The sequence below is a fragment of the Sodiomyces alkalinus genome (genome assembly GCF_003711515.1).
Source record: "Sodiomyces alkalinus F11 unplaced genomic scaffold SODALscaffold_7, whole genome shotgun sequence".
Lineage (NCBI taxonomy): Eukaryota > Fungi > Ascomycota > Sordariomycetes > Glomerellales > Plectosphaerellaceae > Sodiomyces > Sodiomyces alkalinus.
Genome location: NW_021167085.1, coordinates 40920 through 60397, shown reverse-complemented (window position 1 = coordinate 60397; position 19478 = coordinate 40920). Strand labels below are relative to the sequence as shown.

General features: G+C 57.1%; 6 protein-coding genes across 6 annotated transcripts; 4 read left to right on the top strand and 2 right to left on the bottom strand.

Annotated features, from left to right (window-relative positions):
* Positions 1 to 1132: 1132 nt before the first annotated feature.
* On the bottom strand, positions 1133 to 3449 carry SODALDRAFT_297027 (T-complex protein 1 subunit beta). The gene is made up of 4 exons (XM_028608814.1): positions 3200 to 3449; positions 2951 to 3105; positions 1469 to 2855; positions 1133 to 1398 (listed from the first exon to the last, which is right to left on the bottom strand). Exons 1-4 carry the CDS (start codon positions 3200 to 3202, stop codon positions 1339 to 1341), a joined length of 1605 nt encoding a protein of 534 aa, XP_028464875.1. The 5' UTR covers positions 3203 to 3449; the 3' UTR covers positions 1133 to 1338.
* A 281-nt stretch (positions 3450 to 3730) lies between these two features.
* SODALDRAFT_313022 (eukaryotic translation initiation factor 3 subunit B) lies at positions 3731 to 6542 on the top strand. Its single transcript, XM_028609220.1, has 3 exons — positions 3731 to 4346; positions 4414 to 5971; positions 6041 to 6542. The coding sequence occupies exons 1-3, from the start codon at positions 4075 to 4077 to the stop codon at positions 6467 to 6469; spliced, it is 2259 nt and encodes a 752-aa protein (XP_028464874.1). The 5' UTR covers positions 3731 to 4074; the 3' UTR covers positions 6470 to 6542.
* A 688-nt stretch (positions 6543 to 7230) lies between these two features.
* Positions 7231 to 9735, bottom strand: SODALDRAFT_360740 (hypothetical protein; the record flags this gene model as incomplete). Its single annotated transcript, XM_028614305.1, has 2 exons — positions 7231 to 7740; positions 7837 to 9735. 2 exons carry the CDS (start codon positions 9733 to 9735, stop codon positions 7231 to 7233), a joined length of 2409 nt encoding a protein of 802 aa, XP_028464873.1.
* A 1081-nt stretch (positions 9736 to 10816) lies between these two features.
* SODALDRAFT_297019 (amidohydrolase) lies at positions 10817 to 14160 on the top strand. Its single transcript, XM_028608813.1, has 2 exons — positions 10817 to 12201; positions 12281 to 14160. Exons 1-2 carry the CDS (start codon positions 10984 to 10986, stop codon positions 13991 to 13993), a joined length of 2931 nt encoding a protein of 976 aa, XP_028464872.1. The 5' UTR covers positions 10817 to 10983; the 3' UTR covers positions 13994 to 14160.
* A 246-nt stretch (positions 14161 to 14406) lies between these two features.
* SODALDRAFT_334134 (LigB subunit of an aromatic-ring-opening dioxygenase LigAB) lies at positions 14407 to 15622 on the top strand. Its single transcript, XM_028612134.1, has one exon. The coding sequence runs from the start codon at positions 14508 to 14510 to the stop codon at positions 15564 to 15566; it is 1059 nt and encodes a 352-aa protein (XP_028464871.1). The 5' UTR covers positions 14407 to 14507; the 3' UTR covers positions 15567 to 15622.
* Positions 15623 to 16769: 1147 nt separating this feature from the next.
* On the top strand, positions 16770 to 18434 carry SODALDRAFT_334132 (hypothetical protein). Its single transcript, XM_028612133.1, has one exon. The coding sequence runs from the start codon at positions 17183 to 17185 to the stop codon at positions 18200 to 18202; it is 1020 nt and encodes a 339-aa protein (XP_028464870.1). The 5' UTR covers positions 16770 to 17182; the 3' UTR covers positions 18203 to 18434.
* The last annotated feature ends 1044 nt before the right edge of the window (positions 18435 to 19478 follow it).

Genomic DNA, 19478 nt, shown 5'->3' with positions numbered 1-19478 from the left:
CCTTCTCTATCCCCCTTCTCGCTGACCTTTGGAGAGCACACGCGAGGTCTTGTTCAGTCTCGTCCACGAGCCACCCTATGCCAGAGCAACCGGAACATGCAAATCTGCAATCCTTCCCTCCACAAACGTCTTTGCTGCCCAGCGTTGCCCCTCTGGACGCCTTTAATATCCCAGAACTGTATATCAAGCCCCGACTCCAGAGAGCGGGATGAATGAATCACAAGTTGAATACTACAGACACGACACCCTGGAGCAACTCGATCCTTTCGCCGGGCTCCTGGTTCTCTAGCCGGCCAGGCGGGCGGCCGGTATCACGTAATCGTAGTACAGGAGTAGTCTTCGGTCTGGGATGATCTGTAATCGGTGCCAAGTAGTTGAGGATGGGCTGAGTTGCGAGCTCTGGTGACTTCGAACCGTCTTCCGGCGCCGATATTCTTGGACAGCCTTGTTCCTCTGGCTTCTCTAGTCTGGGATTCGGGTACCAGCTGATAGGACAAAGGTATGTACGTGTAAAAGAGAAGAGACAGCACTCCTGGTGTGTGGGCTTGTGGCAGCTGGCTCATGTCTCCGTCATGCGGGCGGGCATTGCTGGCACTAAGTCCTGTAGTAGCCAGTGGGACCTGTTAGTCCTATTTCAATTGCCACCGCCACCGAGGGTAGCTGTCGATACTACGCAGCTATTGATCAGGAGATTTAACTGATAGCCACTCAGTCCGGTAGAAATGATGGCCAGTCGATGACCTTGACAATCCGGGATCAGGTGAAAGACAGAATCGCAAGATATAGCTAGCCTACCGAGGCCAGCAGAGCGGGACAGATGTGTGGCCACATGTGCGGGGACTCATCATGCCCTCTGTCTCAGCTTAGCGAGGAAGATGAGGAGAGATGAGGAGGAGAAGGATGGGATCAATAACAACGGTAAGCTACTGGAGAGGGGCGTATGGGGCCAGAGAAAGGAATCCTGGCAACAACACTGATCCGGTGACGGAAGACGCTGGGTAAAGCGACTCCAGGAGGAGGGGTGTCAAGAGACTGGTATAGGAGAGAAGAGGAAGCAAAGTCACCAACACCACGTTAATGAGGGCCATGTGCATTACATCGTCATATCAGGGTTGCTTCGAAAGCTCTCATTGTAGTCGCATCCGCCGGATTTCTTTTTTGATCTACCTCTGGGTCCTAACAATAGTAGTGTTGCTGTGGTCATGGATATGTCCTGACCTAAGCCGTCCATCATCTATTGGCATTATCACATCACTGCCCTGAATATGTAAATTCCCATTCCCGTTCCCGTTCCCGCCCCCCAATTCGATGCGTCACCACACGGCTCCCACGAGGCGATTAAGCCCGTTCCCGTCTCCTTGGTGCGGCGCGAATGATATCATCTACACGAAGTAGAAGCTGTGTAGAAAAATGGTTAGTTGGAGGTTGTCAAAAGAAAAGAAAAGAAAAGAAAAGAAAAGTCCCGTACCTCAGCTGCCTCACTCGCCGACGACACCACCGCCCTCTTCAGCTTATAACTCTCCACAACACCGAGGTCCCGCATGTCGGCGATGCCGCCGCCGGGGGTCATCAGGTCCAGGCCATAGGTGGTCAAGCCGTCGTAGATGGCCTTGCGGAGGCGGGACACGAGCTCCCCCGAGTCGAGGCCGGCGTTGTCCGCCAGGATGGTGGGCAGCTGGCGCAGGGCGGCGGCGAAGCTGGAGACGGCCATCTGCTTCTTGCCCTCGACGCGGGTGGCCATGCCCTCGACGGCCTTGGCCATGACCATCTCGGCGCAGCCGCCGCCCAGGGTGGTGCGGGGCTCCTGCACGGTCTGGGACAGCACGGCGAGGGCGTCGTGCAGGCTGCGCTCGGCCTCGTCGAGGAGGTGGCTGGTGGCGCCGCGGAGGACGATGGTGCAGGCCTCGCCGGCGCCGACGCCGGAGCCGACGCCGGAGAACTTGACGAGGGTGTCCTCGCCGATGATCACCTCCTCGATCAGGTCGCAGTGGCCCAGCTTGACCTGGTCCGGGTGGTCGAAGGTGGAGGCGATCTCGCCGCCGGTGACGAGGCTGAGGCGCTCGATGCCGTCAAAGTCGGCGTGCTCGATGGACATGATGCCGGCGTCGGTGAAGAGCTGCTCGGGCCAGTTGTAGATGAGCTGGCGGTTGATGAAGCAGTTGATGCCGTGGGCCTTGATCATCTCGACCTTTGCCTTCATCTTGTCCTTCTCGGCCTTTTCCAGCTCGGCCAGCTTGCTGGTGGAGCCGACCTTGACGCGGGCGCCGAAGATCTTGACTTTGTCGGTGTCCATGGAGGTGTTGGCCACGAGGATCTTGGCGTTCTCCAGCCTCTTGGGCTGGTTGACGCCGATCTTCTTGTCGAGGATGAAGCCTTCGTCGAGGTACGAGTCGCTCAGCTTGCCGCCGGCCTTTTTGATGATCTGGATGTGGCTCAGGTCGGTAGACCGCTTTAACCGCAGCACGGCGTCGCAGGCGAGCTCGGCGAAGTGATCCCTGTCCTGGGCCAGGACCTTGGAGCTGAGGGTGGTGCGGGCGATGGAGAGGAGGTCCTTGCGGAAGGCCTCTGGGGAGTTGCTGCGGTCTACGGCGATCTCCTGGAGAGCGCGGAGGGCGGCTTGGCTCGCTAGCCTGTAGCCCTCGATGATGGTTTGCGGGTGGATCTTCTTGTTGACCAGTTGCTCGGCCTCCCGAAGGAGCTCGGCGGCGAGGACGGTGACGGATGTGGTGCCGTCGCCCACCTCGTCGTCTTGGACCTTGGAGATGTTGACCAAGACCTTTGCTGCCGCATTATCGAGAGCGATGGACTTGAGGATTGTCGCGCCGTCGTTTGTCACCATGATCTCGCCGGTTGACCTATACCTTCAGTTAGCATCTATTATCGCCTGCTCGAACAAGCCGTGTGGTCACATAGTTTTGTAGACCGGGGGGGGGGGGGACGTAGAACATACGCTGACTGGAGAATCTTGTCCATGCCCTTCGGTCCCAACGTGCTCTTCACCAGGTCTCCCACGGCAATGGCGCCTACGAATGCCGATAGACGGGCATTCTCACCCTTCTCTTGGGTCGTACCATCTTCGAAGATTTGTGTCGGGCTGAAGGATGCCTATGGACCGTCGGGGTTGCAAGGGGTTCAGTTAGTAAACAGTAGACAAAAGGCGGGAAAAAGGGGGGGGGGGGGGGGGGGGGAGAAAACCAACCATCGTAGCGGTGGTCCTTTGTCAGTCCAGAAGAAAAAGACAGCCTTCTTTTTGTATCGTCCTCTAAAAAGTCTCTTGGTAAAAGTTTCTTGGAAAGGGAACGTCGTCGTGGTCTCCCCGGGGTGAGCAAGTCGTCGTATCAAGAAGTATCGTGATTCGTACCTTCCCTTATGTCAAGCGGAAGCTCCTCGAAATTTTAAGACCAGGCAGGTTCAACTGTCGTCGCACTGTCAGGTTTGGTCACTTTGGTGGGGCTCAGTAACTCAGGCTGTCAGCTGCGAGTGGGAGAGACCTTGGTAGTGGCTGGTGTGCTGGACCTTGTAAGGTACCTACCTAGGTAAGGTATGGAGTAGGGGAATACGTACACGTACTAATTATCGTAATCAATACTTTGTGGCTGGTGCTCCTGCCTTTTCCTCTTATCAAGTCAGGTGACTCTCGCGGGGCTTAGCGGGGTCCAGGTTTCGGGGTGGCTTTCCAAGCCCACACATTTTTCGCTCGGATCGACTTTGAACTGGGCGACCGTTTGTTCGTTGTGTGCACCCGAAAAATCCACCCAGGCAAAAAAATCGCCAACTGAATATTTCCACCCCGCCCCGGACTTTCCTTTTGGGTCGTCAAGTCTGTATCATCCGTTGACGAGCACACAACCCGTCAGGATCTCAAGTGTTCTTCCGATTCGACAGGAAAGGCTGTGCAGGGATAAAAAAACAAAAAATCATTCTCTGCCATCACCACATCACGACAAGAGTCGATCGTGAGAATTTGCGGGGCATCCATTTCTTTTCGAGCAATTACCGATTATTCCGAACCCTCTTCGGCCTCCTGCGAAAGCGAGTCGCTGGAGCAGCCGACACAATCCCTAGCCCATAACCATGGCGCCGTCCTTCGACCACCTCCGCGAGGCGGACCTCGACGATGACGACTACGATGAGGAGGAGATTGATATTTCCGACTTGCGCGAGAAGTACGAGGTCCAGCTGGAGCAGGGCTACGATGCCTTTGTCGTCATCGATGGTCTTCCCGAGGTCAACGAGGAGCAGAAGCCGAAGCTGGTCAAGTTCCTCCTGAAGAAGCTAAACCAGGTTGGTAAGACGAGGGAAGACCTCATCTTTATGCCCATGGGTGAAGATGGCAAGTCTCTAAGGTGAGAAGTGAACCACAGGACCACGGGGACCACGGGGACCACTTGGAATGGCCACTGACCTTTGTAGATTTGCCTTTGTCGAATACTCCTCTCCTGCAGAGGCCGCCAATGCCGTGAGGCAACTCGACCAAGTCCCCCTCGACAAGAAGCACACCCTACGCGTCAACAAGCTCACCGACATTGACCGCTACGGCCGTGAGGGCCGCGTCAACGAGGAGTACTCGCCGCCTCATATCGACGAGTTTCAGCCGAACGAGCATCTGCGTTGGTGGCTAAAAGATCCCAGCGGCCGGGGCAGGGACCAGTTCATCATGTACCGCGGCGACTCCGTCGGCGTCTTCTGGAACAATGAGAAGGAACAACCCGAGATCGTCGTCGACCGCATGCACTGGACCGAGAGCTTCGTCCAGTGGTCGCCCCTCGGCACCTACCTGACCTCCGTACACGCCCAGGGCGTCCAGCTCTGGGGAGGCCCCTCGTGGTCGCGTCAGCGCCGCTTCGCCCATCCCTTCGTCAACCTCATCTCCTTCTCCCCCAACGAGAAGTATCTTGTCACCTGGTCCGCCCGCCCCATCGCCATCCCCGAGGAGGGCCACCCGGCCCTGACCATCGACGACGACGGCAAGAACTACGTCGTCTGGGACATTGAGACCTCCAAGCCGCTGCGCTCCTTCGCCAGCCTCGACACCCCGGGCGCCGCCGGCGCCGGCGCCGGCGCCGACGCCACCCCCCAGAAGCCCCGCAAGTCCCCCTGGCCCGCCTTCAAGTGGTCCGCCGACGACAAGTACGTCGCCCGCCTCAACCAGGGCTCGTCCCTCTCCATCTACGAGCTGCCCCGCATGAACCTGCTCGACAAGACCTCCATCAAGATCGACGGCGTCATGGACTTCGACTGGGCCCCCGTCACCGTCCAGCGTGACGGTGTCAAGTCCTACGAGCAGCTCTTCTGCTTTTGGACCCCCGAGATCGGCAGCAACCCCGCCCGGGTCGGCCTCATGACCATCCCCTCCAAGGAGGTCGTGCGGACCCTGAACCTCTTTAACGTCAGCGACGTCAAGCTGCACTGGCAGTCCGAGGGCGCCTTCCTCTGCGCCAAGGTCGACCGCCACTCCAAGTCCAAGAAGTCCATGGCCACCACCCTGGAGATCTTCCGCGTCAAGGAGAAGGGCGTTCCCGTCGAGGTCCTCGACACCATTAAGGACACCGTCATCAACTTCGCCTGGGAGCCCAAGGGTGACCGCTTCGTCATCATCACCACCACCGAACCCGTCGGTCCCACCGCCGTCGCCCCCAAGACCTCCGTCGCCTTCTACTGCCCGGAGAAGAGCAAGGGCCCCGCCCCGGGCAACTGGAAACACCTCCGCACCCTCGACAAGAGGAACAGCAACTCCATCTACTGGTCGCCGCGTGGCCGTTTTGTCGTGATTGCCACCGTCCACAACCAGCAGAGCTCGGACCTCGACTTCTTCGACCTCGACTTTGAGGGCGAGAAGCCCGAGTCTGACAAGGACCTGACCGCTAACCTCCAGCTTATGAACACCGGAGACCACTACGGCGTTACCGATGTCGAGTGGGATCCCTCTGGTCGTTTTGTTGCCACCTACTCCTCCGCCTGGAAACATGCCGTACGTTCCTTGCCCTTGGTTCTTAACTTTTAATTATCCTTTTCTCTTTTGCTTACAAAACTTGTGCAGATGGAAAACGGCTACCACATCTACGACTTCAAAGGCGAGGCCCTGCGCGAAGAACCCATGGAAAAATTCAAGCAGTTCCTCTGGAGGCCGCGCCCCCCCACCCTCCTCACCAAGGAGGAGCAGAAGCAGATCCGCAAGAACCTCCGCGAGTACAGCAAGGTCTTCGAGCTGGAGGACGCCGAGCGCGGCGCCTCCGCCGACCGCGAGGTCGTCGAGGCCCGCCGCCGCCAGCTCGACGAGTGGTGCGCCTGGCGCGCCGCCATCGAGGAGGAGCTGCTGGAGGAGCGCGCCTTCCTCGGCCTCCCCGAGGACCCGCTCGCCGTGCTCTTGGCGACTAAGACCCCCGAGGTGCCCGACGATGCGGAGGAGCAGATTATCGAGGAGATTGTCGAGGAGGTGATCGAGGAGTCGGAGGAGATTGTGCCCTGAAGGACCCGATAGAAGGGAGGAACGGGGGACAAGGTAGAGAGAGAGAGAGAGAGAGAGAGAGAGGATGACAGGGAGAACTCTTCCGGCAGGGTGCTGGTCTGTTCTTTTTTCCCCCTTGTTTTTTATTTGCATGATCTCTTTCTGGGACGGTGTTTTCCCCTGGACAGAACGAACGAAACGGGTGGTTCGGCGAGGTCAGGGCAAAACATAGGAAATGTTAATGAATTTGGTCCATCAAAGGTCGCCTTTCTCTTCCTCTTTCTTCTTCTCCTTCTTTCTGTACGAGCCTTAGAAGCCTCATCTGGCATTGCCTCTGGGGGAAAAGTGACGCGAAGCATGAAATGTTCCAAGAGAAAACACACCCTTGCCATCACGATGCTGAAATCGCATACAGGGAGCCGAGGCCCCGTGATTGTATTGATTGGTTTTTACAGATACAGAGGCAGATATATATCGGCCGCTGCTCTGCTTCGCTTCGCTTCGTTCGCTGTTTTAGAGACACGAGAATGTCCCGACGCTGATGACGGGCGTCTATACATTACAAAAACCCCATGCGCATCGCTTTCAAACGAACCTCCTCCATCCCAACAACGTTGACCTTTTCCGCTTCATCCTACCATCTCCCAAGCGGCTGTAGATTCTCCAGCGACGAAGACCAGACCTTGTTCATTCAAACCGTCAACCACCAAAAGAAGAAGAGAAAGCAGACGAAAAACCAACTCCTCAGATCCCCGCCAGCGCATGTCCACCCCCGCATTGCATCATGAATCAGCCTTGCCCGCCTCCCTCAACCACTTCATCCAGGTCCCTTCGTCATGATTGCCACTAGCCAGAGCCACCCGGCCATTCTTGGTAACCCCGCCCTCAACAATCAGCTTGATCTCCTGGCCGTCCTTGGAACCCAGCAACGCCATCTCCTGACGAAGCAGCAGCGCAGTAGCGGCACGGACGAGGATTCTGTCACCCTCAAACACGTAGACGTCCCACAGGCGGGCGCACTCGTCCATAGCGAGGTGCAAGGTCCCCAAGCCGGTGAAGACGCTAGCAAGATAAACGTCCGGATCGGCGTCGGCGAGGTGGCGGGTCAGGTGGTCGTGGAGACCGGGGGACTTGATCTTCAGGTTCTGCAGGACCAGGTTGTAGGCCGATGCCTTGACGCCCAGGTCGGCGGCGTAGAAACCGAGGGTGAGAGACCGGTTGAGGACGTTGGCGAGGGCGATGAAGGCGGCTGCGGTGTTTGGGAGGTTGAGCAGAAGGAGTGCGGCAACAGTCTATAATCTTCATGTTAGTAAAATGAACAGGAACAAATGTCCACCCGCCTGAGGGGAAAAGAAGGGGGTTGGGGGGGGGGGTTGGGTTTCACACACATTACAGCCCTGAACGTAGCCAATGTCGCTCCGGTACATGGCATACGCGAACAGAAGATCGAGCAGACTCTGGTGGAGCGGACCCCCAACCTGGAAGATGCGAAGGTCCTGCCAGGTGTTTTCCTTGACATCCTCGCGGATCTTCGAAAACCACGCGCCCTTGCGCAAATCATCGGCATCGGCCTTGCCGGCCTCGATGCGCCCCTCGACGTCGTAGGCGCGGTTCAAGGCGGCCTTGTACGACGCAGGGGTCAGGTCCAGCTCGTTTCCGATGGCACGTGACCAGACGACACCCCGGCTCCGCGAGGCCACGCCGCGCCACCAAAGCTCGCGGGTGCGACGCTCGCGGACGGCGTCGGGCCAGCGCGGGATGATGTTCTCCTCCCAGATGCGCATCAGCCCGTCGGCGGTGACGTCGCGGTCGGACGACCTCGATAGCTTCTCGGCCTCGCGGCGACGGTCCGACTCGATGCTGCGCGCCACCATCTTCTCGTACTCCTTCCAGTGCTTGCGGTCCTCGGCCGGGTCCTTGGGCGGGAGCCATGAGGGACGGGTGCGAGCCAGGACGGCTTCTTTCTCCTTGGACATGGGCATGGCGTCGATCATGATGTTAGCCTGACGTAGGGACGGCAGGTCCGGGAGGGCGGATTTGACCCGTTGGTCCGGCTTGCGGCCGCTGCCGTAGCCATAGCCATAGGAGCTGGTCCAGTCATCGGCGTCGCCCACTTGGTCGGCGTGCTCCTCCAGCTTTTCGGTCAAGGCCTTGGCCTCGGTGCTGAGTTCGGACAATGCGGCGTTCCAGCTCTTGGCGCGCGCCTTGAGAGGAGCAGGGACGAAAGCAGGAGCAGGAGCAGGAGCAGGGGCCGGGGCCGAGGCGGGAGCCCAGGCGGGCGACGTTTCCCGATCGTCCTGTTGTGGCCCTTGACCTATCAGTCCCAGTCCGATGGGCGACGCCGGCGGGTCGGTTTTCCAGGTTGGCGACTTGAGCGAGCCGTGGGCGAGGGCGACACGGGGGGTTCCGTTGCCTATACTACGAACGCGTTCCTTAGGGCCCCTGTCGACGGAGGGAGCGCGCGACGAGGCACGGCTGAGCGAGCGTTCCACTTGGGGACGGGGCGAGATGGGCACATTATCGAGGATGATACCTTCGGGGATGTGATCGTCATCGTCGTCGTCATCGTCGCACTCCTTCTCTAGCTCTAAAGAGGTCTTTCTTTCGCGGGTAGACTGCCAGCTGCTCCTCCTAGGCTTCATGTGTGTGTTTGGGTCGCGCGGCACCAAGGATGACGGGTGCATGTGCATGTTCATGACGGGGCTGCGGCTACGGTGTCTTCTATTCGGGTTCGCTAAGGAGAGGGAGGTCGTGGATCGGCTGGCGAGGCCGCGGTGATGTGGGCTGACGGGGCGAGGTGAACGAGCATTGAGGCTGCTACTACGAGCGCCAAAGGCGGCCGAACGCGATTCGGTATGCAGAGACTGGGGGGTCGGTCGCGGAGGATGAAAAGCTGGGGTCGGCTCTGGTTTTCTTCTCCCACCCCCACCACCCCCAGCCAGGTCTCGGGAAGGGGGGGTAGAGAGGGGATTCGAGCGGCCAGGCGTCGCGTGAGGGTGAGCATGAGCAGGAGGATAACGTTCGGACGAGTAGGAGCGGTATGGGTTCGAAGAACGGGCCGTGGAGGCGAGCGAGCGACCTTGGTGTCCCTGGGGCTTCGGCGGGTACTGAGGAGCCGAGTCTGCGTCGTCATCGAGCCCAATGTCCTCGAAGTGACCGATGGCGTCAAGGGTGTTGGTGTCGTCGGAATGGAGGGAGGACATGGACTGGAACGAGGAAGACTTGAACGACTCGGGAAGCGTCATGTCGGGCAGTGATTCTGAGTCTGGTCTGAAAGTGGTAGACATGGCAGATGAAAGACCCGGGCGCCCCGAGTGCCCGGTTGCTTCTTCTGTATACAAGGGTCTTAGACCATTCGAGCTGGCCGTGTTGCACCGTGTTGCACCGTGTTGCACCGTGTTGCACGACAGTCCTCTTTTCTTCGGTCCGTCCTTTTCTCTTCGCCTTTCTTCTTCTTCTTTGTTTCGTTCTCGGTAGTACGGGAGTTATGATGCAGTTCTAGGCGGTGTAGTAGGTTCGTCTAACCATGTTCTGTCGAGGCTAAAAAGGATACGAGGCGATGTCGGACGTCACGACTAGGCGGATAAGGAGGTAGGAAGCGTAATTGATCGTTTTGGGTGCTAAAAGAATGTCGAAACAAAAGATGTCGGGTTCTAACGAAGGAGTTCCAGAAGGATGGCGGTTGAAAAGAGCAACAGGATATTGACGGCGCGCGAGAGAGAGAGAGAGAGAGCCGGAAGGTCGTCGGAGGAGTAGAAGGCAAAACAAAAAAAAAGAAAAAAAGGTCAGACTTGGAAATTCGGTGCCGAATCCTAGAAGATGTTAGAGAGAGTTATGCCAATGGGGGTTTCGAGTGGGTTGGTGTTTACCTTAAATTTCACCATTGGAGGTTAGATAGGAGCGGAAGCGGCAGGGCAGAGAGCGATAATCTCTGTACATGTACGTTGGTCTGTAGGTACGTTGTACTCCGTACTTCGCAGTGGGCGGACAAGACGTTGGTGGGTAGCGGCTTCCTCTTCGTACCTTACAAATTAGTGAGTAGCGACTTCCCTACTTCCCTGCTTCCTTCCCCCTTCCTGCCTGTTCTGTGTTCTGAAATGCCGGCCTCGACTCCTTCTGCCCATGTAATTTTGGACGGTACGTACCTTATGCGTAATTATGTACTGGTCCAGTACTTTGAAATTGTTGAAAGTGGGCGGAACAAAGTCTAGATACCTTTGAACAATGCCCTTGCACCATGTTCTGTAGGAATGATACCTGCCAAGGCGGAAAGTACCTGCTCACAGTGTATCCCCGTCAGGGGCCGAGACCTTGTCCGTTATCTCCATCCGCGTTGCGTCCTGACCAGACACGACCTTAGTCGCGTCACTGTGGTCTAGAGCTACGGAAATCAGTCTGCATCTTGGCCGTTGATTTTCTTTTTTGGAGGGTCAGGTGTACGACTTTACAAAACCTCTTCATTCTTTCTTAACAGAACTAATAGCCCGCCTGGGTCACGGGGTTGGCTTGGTTGGCTTACAGTCTCGAGCCATACCATGGGACCCAATATCAAGGGTCGCTATGAGCCTGCCCCTTCTGCCGAAGGGAACACAAAACGGCAAGGCGTGGAGGTGGGCTCACATCGCTCCAGACGATGGGTGCGTCGCAGGAGAAGCCTCAAGGTCATTTCCCTGTCTTGCCTAGCATGTCTTGCCTTCATCGCCTTTGCCCAATGGAAGCAAATACTCCCGCCAACCCGCAAACCTCTGCCTCTGCTCTCATCCAACCAACTCCAGGAGGACCTCCGAACCTGTTCTGAACTTCGCAAAAAGCCCCAGGACCCTAGAGGAATCGGTCGGGAACGGAACGCGCGCCATGTCCAAGGCCACAAACCGACTCTGATTCGGAACGCCACTATCTGGGTGGGAGAACCCGAACCAGGAACATCACCCGAGGAAGCACGCGCCGGTAAGGGATACTCGTGGGTTCGGGGCGACATATTCTCTCAGAATGGTCTCATCCAAAGGGTCGAGTCCCATATCTCGCCCGACTCGGTCCCTGAAGACACCCTCATCTGGGATGCCGGCGGCCGCCAACTTACCAGCGGCATCATCGACATGCACTCCCACACCGGCGTGAGCCCTCTCCCCGACCTCGCCGGCACCGACGACACAAACGAACTCTCCAGCGACACAACGCCCTACGTACGCTCCATTGACGGGTTCGACCCGCTCGACCCCCAGATCCAGGTCATCAAGTCGGGCGGCGTCACCACGTCCCTCGTCCTGCCCGGCTCCGGAAACAACATCGGCGGCGAGGCCTTCGTCTTCAAACACGCCGTCGGCGACCGCGACGGCCGGCCCGAGATCTCCGCCCGGGACATGCTGGCCGACCCGGACCGCAACTGGCGCTACATCAAGATGGCCTGCGGCGAGAACCCCAAGCGCGTCTACGGCCGTATCGGTCGCGGCCCTTTCTCCCGCCTGGGCGAGAGCTGGGAGTTCCGCCACGCCTTTGAACAGGCTGCTGACCTGGTCCGGAGGCAGGACGATTGGTGCCGCCGCGCCGACACCCTGGGCTTGGAGAGTATGGACGAGTATCTACCCCGCGACCTGGCCTGGGAGACTCTGGGTGCCGTATTGCGCGGTCAGGTTCATGTGAATACGCACTGCTATACTGTTCCCGACCTGGAGGCTTTTGTTGATCACACCAACGAATTCAAATTTCCCGTGCGGGCCTTTCACCATGCCCACCAGACTTTTCTTGTTCCCGAGGTGAGAATCAACAAATCACCCCTCCCTTTATTTTTATCATTTTCTTTCTTTTTGCTGACATCACTTTCCCCATTCCCAGATCTTGAAGCGGGCCTGGGGCGACCGGCCGCCAGCATCTGCCCTCTTCGCCGATAACATGTTCTACAAGGCCGAGGCCCACGTCGCTTCAGAACACGCCGGTAAGATCCTATGGGACCACGGGTTGACGCCCGTCTACGTCAGCGACAACCCCGTCCTGAACGCCCAACACGTCGTCTTCGAGGCCGCCAAGGCCTACCGATACGGCCTGCCCTACCACGCCGCCTTGGCCAGCGTGACTACAGCCCCGGCAGACCTGCTCGGCCTCGGCCAGAGGTTGGGCAAAGTCAAGCCCGGGTACGACGCCGACCTCGTTGTTTGGGACAGCGACCCGCTCAGCGTCGGCGCCACCCCGTTGCAGGTGTGGATCGACGGATACGCTCAGTTTGAAGACCCGGTCGAGCTTGATAATAAACCAGTAACGAATCCCATCACCCCGGATGAGAGGCTGGGCGAATCTGCGGAAGAGACTGAACAAGTCTTCCAAGACGTTATCTTCACTGGTGTCACCAAGATTCTCCTCCGATCCTCGACGATAGAAAGACGACGAACAACCAACGTCGTCGTCACAGGCGGTGAGATCATCTGCATTGGAACCTGTACTTCCCGAATAGAAGCGGCACCCTCGCATCGCATCATACACCTCAAGAACGGGTATCTGGTCAAGGCTTTCACTGCATTTGGCGCTACCATCGGGCTGAATGCTATAGACTACGAGCGCGACACGGACAACGGTTTCAACCCTAAGGAGTTTAGCCGCGCCATCGACGGCCTGACCCTCGACAACAAGAAGCTCCATGCCGCCCACAAATACGGCATCACCAAGGCCATCTCGGCACCCCGATTCATGAGCGCACTATCGCACTACGGAACGAGCGTCGGCTTCGTGACGGATGCGCAGCACGCGCTGGAGAAGGATGCCGTCTGGTTGGAGGACGTCGCCGTTCACTACACCGTGACGCTGGGTGCCAAGTCCGACGCCCAGCCTTCCATCTCCGGCGTCTTTTCGACTCTGCGGAAATCACTTTTGAAAGCCGCCGCCTCCGTCTCGTCCCGTGGGGAGGAAAAGGAGGAGGAGGAGACCGCGGAACCATACTCCGAACAAGCCTACCTTAGAAAGGTCGTCAAGGGGGAGCTTCCGTTAGTCCTCACCGCGCACAGCGCCGATGTTATTGCGGCGGCATTGCGGCTCAAGGACGACGTGGAGAAGGCTCTCGTCCGCAAGGCTTCCGACTCGTCGTCGTCGTCGTCGTCGTCACCGGCACGGATGCGACTGGTAATCCTAGGTGGGGCCGAGTCTCACCTCGTGGCTTCCGAACTGGCCGCCGCCGAGGTGGGCGTCGTCCTCGCTCCGTTCCAATCTTTCGCTACCTCCTGGGACCAGCGCCGTGCCCTGACCGGCGCGCCTCTCACCAACGGGACCGCCATCGACGCCCTCCTGGATGCGGGCGTGGTGACGGCCATCGGGCTGGAGGAGGATTGGCTCGTGCGCGACCTTGGCTTGTTGGCGGGGATTGCGTTGAAGAATAGCGGGGGGAGGCTGGACGAGATGACGGCGTTGGATTTGGTGTCCAGGAACATTTATACCATGCTGGGTATTGAGGAACCGAAGACGGTGCGGTTTGTCGTTTTTGAAGGGAGTCCGCTGGAGATTGATGGGAGGGTTCGCGCTGTGAGTGGACGGGGGCAGGTGTCGGTGTACATGCGGCAGTAGCTGTTCGCTTTAATGTGAGGTCTAGCCTTTTTGGATATCTGGACGTCTTGAAAAATACATAACAACCAACCGGGGCTCGTTTCGTTGAGGCTACGATGACAGGATCCCTCGTGATGCGCATTACTAAGTTGCCGAGTCACGTCACACGAGGTTACTGTCGCTATTAGTAACCAAGGAGGAATTGCTTAACAAATCTGCTCCATACAACGGCGTGTGTTCTTACAGATGATGACAAAGTCCCTTATTAGTAGACACAGGTGACCAATTTACTTCGCTTTACCGACCTAGCGTATTATTGGTGTTGGTTCCTACTCCGTATTCGCTCTCACCGATAGCCGCGTTCGGTGTGGTTCCACGACGTTACCGTTGTCACCTGCCGAGTACCGACGTCGTATCCAGACCTTGATCCTATTTTCCCACTCACTCACGAAGACCCTATATATATGGTCCCTCGCTCGAGTGAGTTGGAAGAGAATCAAGATCTATCGACAAAAGGCCAGCTCTGACCTCGAGAATGCAACCAGGGCAGCTTCTGAGACCCCTGAAGTACCTCGTTGCCACCTATCTCACATACGCTGTCGTTCGACACACGGCGCCTCGCACATTTTCCACGTTTTCTACCTCAACCTCATCCGCCATGCCGCGTGGATCCGTTGTCTGCATCTCCCACGGCGGAGGTAAGTTTAAGACTCTTTCCCCGCTCTCTTCTCTCCCTGTTCTCTTATCCACTCAAAAACTGTACTTTCACCCGCTGACACCTCCAGGCCCTCTCCCCGTCCTCGGTGACCCCAGCCACAAATCTATCGTCTCCTCCCTCACCACCCGCGTACCCAAACTTCTGCGTCTCGGCACCGACGAGGCTCCCCGCGCCATCGTCGTCGTCACGGCCCACTGGTCCCAACGCAACCCAACCATCTCTTCCGCCTCCCAGCATCGTCTTTACTACGACTACGGCGGCTTCCCCCCGGAGTCGTACCGTCTGAAATACGACGCCCCCGGCTCGCCCGACGTAGCCCAGGAAGTCAAGTCCGCGCTAGAAAAGGAAGGACTCACTCCCGTCCTCGACGACGAACGCGGCTGGGACCACGGCGTCTTCATCCCCTTCCTCCTCATCAACCCCAAGGCCGACATCCCCATCGTGCAGCTCTCAGTGCTCGCCTCCGAGTCCCCCGAGGAACACCACAAGATGGGCCGCGCCCTCGGTCGCCTGCGCGACTCCAACGTCGCCATCGTCGGTTCTGGCTTCGCGTCGTTTCACAACCTGGCGGAGATGATGCCGCTTTTCTCGGGCGACCCGGTCCGGACTTCCCGGGTTGCGCGGAAGGTGGCTGAGTTTTCCGGCGCGTTGACGCCGGCGGTTGAGACGGAGGGTAGTGAGGAGCGGGCGGCAAGGTTGGCGCGGTGGAGGGAGTTTCCTCATTCTTATGAGATGCATCCCCGAGGCGGAGGGGAGCACTTTATGCCGCTGCTGGTTTCTGCTGGTGCTGGTGGGGACGAGGTTGCGGGGAAGTATAAGGATGAGTTTTTGGGGGTGGATATATGGACGTACTACTGGAGTGATGTGAAGCTGTGAGTGCGAGAGGGGTGTTGACTAGGTATGGAGTATTATGACGGAATTGACGACTTTTTCTTCTTTTTTCCCTTCTCCCCCCCGCTCCTCTTTCGATTCATCATATGCAGCAGTGAAACGTTTAAATCCGCGTCTCGGCTTGATTGAAAGACGAGACTCATGGCTTGATGCATAAGCAACTCGATATTCCTTGGAGGAAGCCATGTTCACGGATACTCTCCGAGTCAAGAGTTTTTTTTTAACGATCTCAGCGTGCCCCAGAAGCTCAACGATGATGTGATAAGGAAAGACGAGCTGTAAGCGCCTAGCCCAAGACTGGGGTGAGTATTTTGATACATGCCTTGGCCCAGGAGAAGACCTGACATGGCAGGCAAGGCGATGGGATGCGATAACTTCGCTTCCTAACTGCAAATAAGGAGCATGGCTTGCTCAGCCAAAGCTTGTCTAGCACTAACTACGCACATGCAGTTAATATAGTCCAGACAAGGCACAGGACATTGGCGTGTACTGAAACAAGGACGTCCGGCAAGTGAGGGAATAATAAGGTATGTAGACTGCGAACCCCGGCCGTTATGTTTCTGATAAATGGACGCTGGCCCAGATGCGGGATTCACCTGGCAAGGGTCAATAGTGTAGACATTGCGACACAGCCGTCTCGTTAAATCTTTAAAAGCTTTGCTGAAGCTGAATACCTTGGGATCAAATGGCATGGAAGTTGAGCCTGGAGATCCCTAGGTCAGTAAAAGACATGTACACACATGGCTGGGTTTTGCACTATTGACCAATCAACTGGCCGGTTGAAGGCATGGTAAGTGGGGCTGGGCTTCCATGTCGTTGTTTCATCACTGTTCCAAGGGCTCTCCTCGATCCACAAGTGACCTCTCAATTACCTTTCCTTATACTACCACCACCGCAGTGACCGTACCATCATCAACTCCCATCTCGGTTGGAGCCGAGAGATGGACGGTGTGTCGACTGCCCCTCTCTCTCGCGGGATACGACGATTCTCCTTGGACCTCTGAACCTTTTGGACCAATTCCCGGCCAAGGATAATACTTGATGGGAGATCCCCATTCGCAATCTGCAGTCCATACACCCCGGACGTCCAACTTTCCAAGGCCAGGGAGCATGGCTGATGAGAGACAGACCATGGATGGCTACGCCTGCAATCTCAAGTTGCCCATCCTTTCTGGCGTCATGGCGAAATGAAGTGCCATGATGGGCCCCCCAACCCTTGGCTCAGGCTCAGGGGTCTGGACAGGCCTGATTACCCCTCAAGTAAGGCGGTGTTCGGTGTTCGTGATGAAATATAAAGTCGCATCGTCGTTCGTCTCCCTCAAGGCTTTCCTACTCTTTTCCTCTCCCTACCGTGCAGTCGCTGTGTTTGTCGGTTCATTCCTTTTCTCACCTTTTTGCCAGACAATTCTTTCTTTCTTGGCTGTGCCATTCATTCATTCATTTGATCCCGAACTCGACGTTCGAACTCACACTCCCTTTCGATTATACTTTCGACTACATCAGGTGCAACCCTTCGAGCACATTTGACGTTCTTTTCACTTCGGACAAACGACCAGCAAGGCAAGAAAACAGAAAACAGGAAACAGAAATACACCAACACCATGCGTTTCACTGCAGCCTCTGCCCTGGCCATGGCCAGCACCGTCTCTGGCCACGCCCTCATGTACGGCGTCTGGGTCAACGGCGTCGACCAGGGTGACGGCCAGCGCCTGTACATCCGCTCGCCTCCCAACAACAGCCCCGTCAAGGATCTCGCCAGCCCCGACATCGTCTGCGGTCCCAACGGCGCCAACCCGGCCCCCGCCTTCGTCGAGGCCGCCGCCGGCGACACCCTCAGCTTCGAGTGGTACCACAACACGCGCGACGACGACATCATCGACGGCTCCCACCTGGGCCCCATCATCACTTACATCGCCCAGTACACCGACGGCGACGGCACCGGCCCCATCTGGACCAAGATCGCCGAGGACGGCTGGGACGGCTCCCGGTGGGCCGTCGACAAGATCAAGGCCAACAACGGCCTCCAGGACTTCGACTTGCCGGCCGACCTGGCGCCCGGCCAGTACCTGATCCGCCAGGAGATCATCGCCCACCACGAGTCCGAGGTCAGCTTCGAGGCGAATCCGGCCCGCGGCGCCCAGTTCTACCCGTCTTGCGTCCAGGTCGAGATCACCTCGGGCGGCTCCAGCGTGCCCGACCAAAGCTTCGACTTTAACACCGGCTACACCTACGCGGACCCGGGCATTGTCTTCAACGTCTACACTTTCGACGGCGGCGAATACCTCATCCCCGGCCCGGAAGTCTGGACTGGCGGCAACGCCAGCCCTGCTCCCGAAGAGCCAGAGGTCCCCAGCAGCACCGTCCCGGTTGCCCCCGCACCTACCCCGGCGCCTGGTGACGACGATGACACCGCCCCGGAGCCCGTCTTCTCGACCGTCCTGCCTTCCACCACTCTCGTCACCGTTACTACTTCTCTCGCTCAGGAGCCCAGCTCGGCGCCGACTCCTCCCGCCGAGTGCCGCCGTCGTCGTCGCCGCCGCTCCACCCAGAGCAAGAAGGCCAAGAAGGCCAGGCGCAGCACCGAGCGGGTCGTTCGCCGCGTCGGCCGTGCTCAGTTTTAAGAAGGATGCTGCAGTGCGTGGGTGGTGAGACGAAAGGGGGAGGACGGAGGACAGACCGTTGGCCTTGAACTATCGGCCGGTTCGAGGGGACATGGAGTCAATATCCTTGGGGATGTGATGGCCGATTGATTTTCATTCTTGGACATATTGGTTGAGCGTGTATATATAGGTGCTTACAACTATTGAGTACAATATCAGAGACCAGGTGTGAACGAGATTTCCACCAAAAAAACCCTTGTGCTGCCCCTGAGTACCGGTACGGGCGTGTGCGTACTTGGTACTTATTCGTAGATCTGTTAATCCGATGCCTGCCAAGAGATACCAAGCTCAGGCCATCTCTGTACCAAGTGGGACGGTTAATATCCCAATGCAGGTACAGAATCTGTCTAACCAATAACAGCGTGCTGAATGATTATGGGTAGCTTCAAGGCTTTTTTGTACACGTACGGAGGAGAATATGGCGAAACAATGCAAACTGCAAGTGCAGGAAGGAGAAAGACGGTCTGTCTGAAGAATAAAAAGGACAGAGGGCATTGTTGGATTGACTTGGTCGTTTACGAACATCCGTACCTTGTTCCTGGATACCCATCGAGGGTACCATTCGAAGCTGGACTACGTATAGCTACCTACTTTGAATTAAGTATTCCGGACGGCAGATTCCTTCTAACCAAAGAGACTCGGCTGGACGAAGTAGTGGTACGTAATCACAAATACTCCGTACTGCTATTCGTACTATACAACCCCTGTTTAATTATGTTTAAGGTACATTCGTAACTTACTCTTTTAGGAAATTCAAGAAGGTTCGAGGAACGTACCTCCACTAACAACACCTAGGTACGTGCTTCTATACGATATCGACTTTACTTGTTAAGGGGTTATAAGGTTACTTGCCAGGATACCTAGTCCCGCGGTTTAGTATATCTAAGCCCCTATATTTTATATACAGAAATATGTATCTATTTGTAGTCTACTCCACTTATTCTCGTGACACTATTGGTTTATACGGATCCGCAAGTACACCACATATAATTAAACAGGGGTTAGAGTGTACAACGTAGGTTGGTCGGCGCTGGAAATATTCTGGACCACCCCAATACAAAGAGAAGTCGATCTTCATGCTCGATTTCATCGATCGAATGCCACTCCTCATTTCCGCTGCAACGGGGGAGAACGGGGGAAATGACGGGATTGGGTCTAGACCTCTTGAGACACGGGACCCCTTTTTCTCCGGGTAGGCGCTTTGGCCTAAACGAGAAGGCCTCGACCTTTTTTTTTT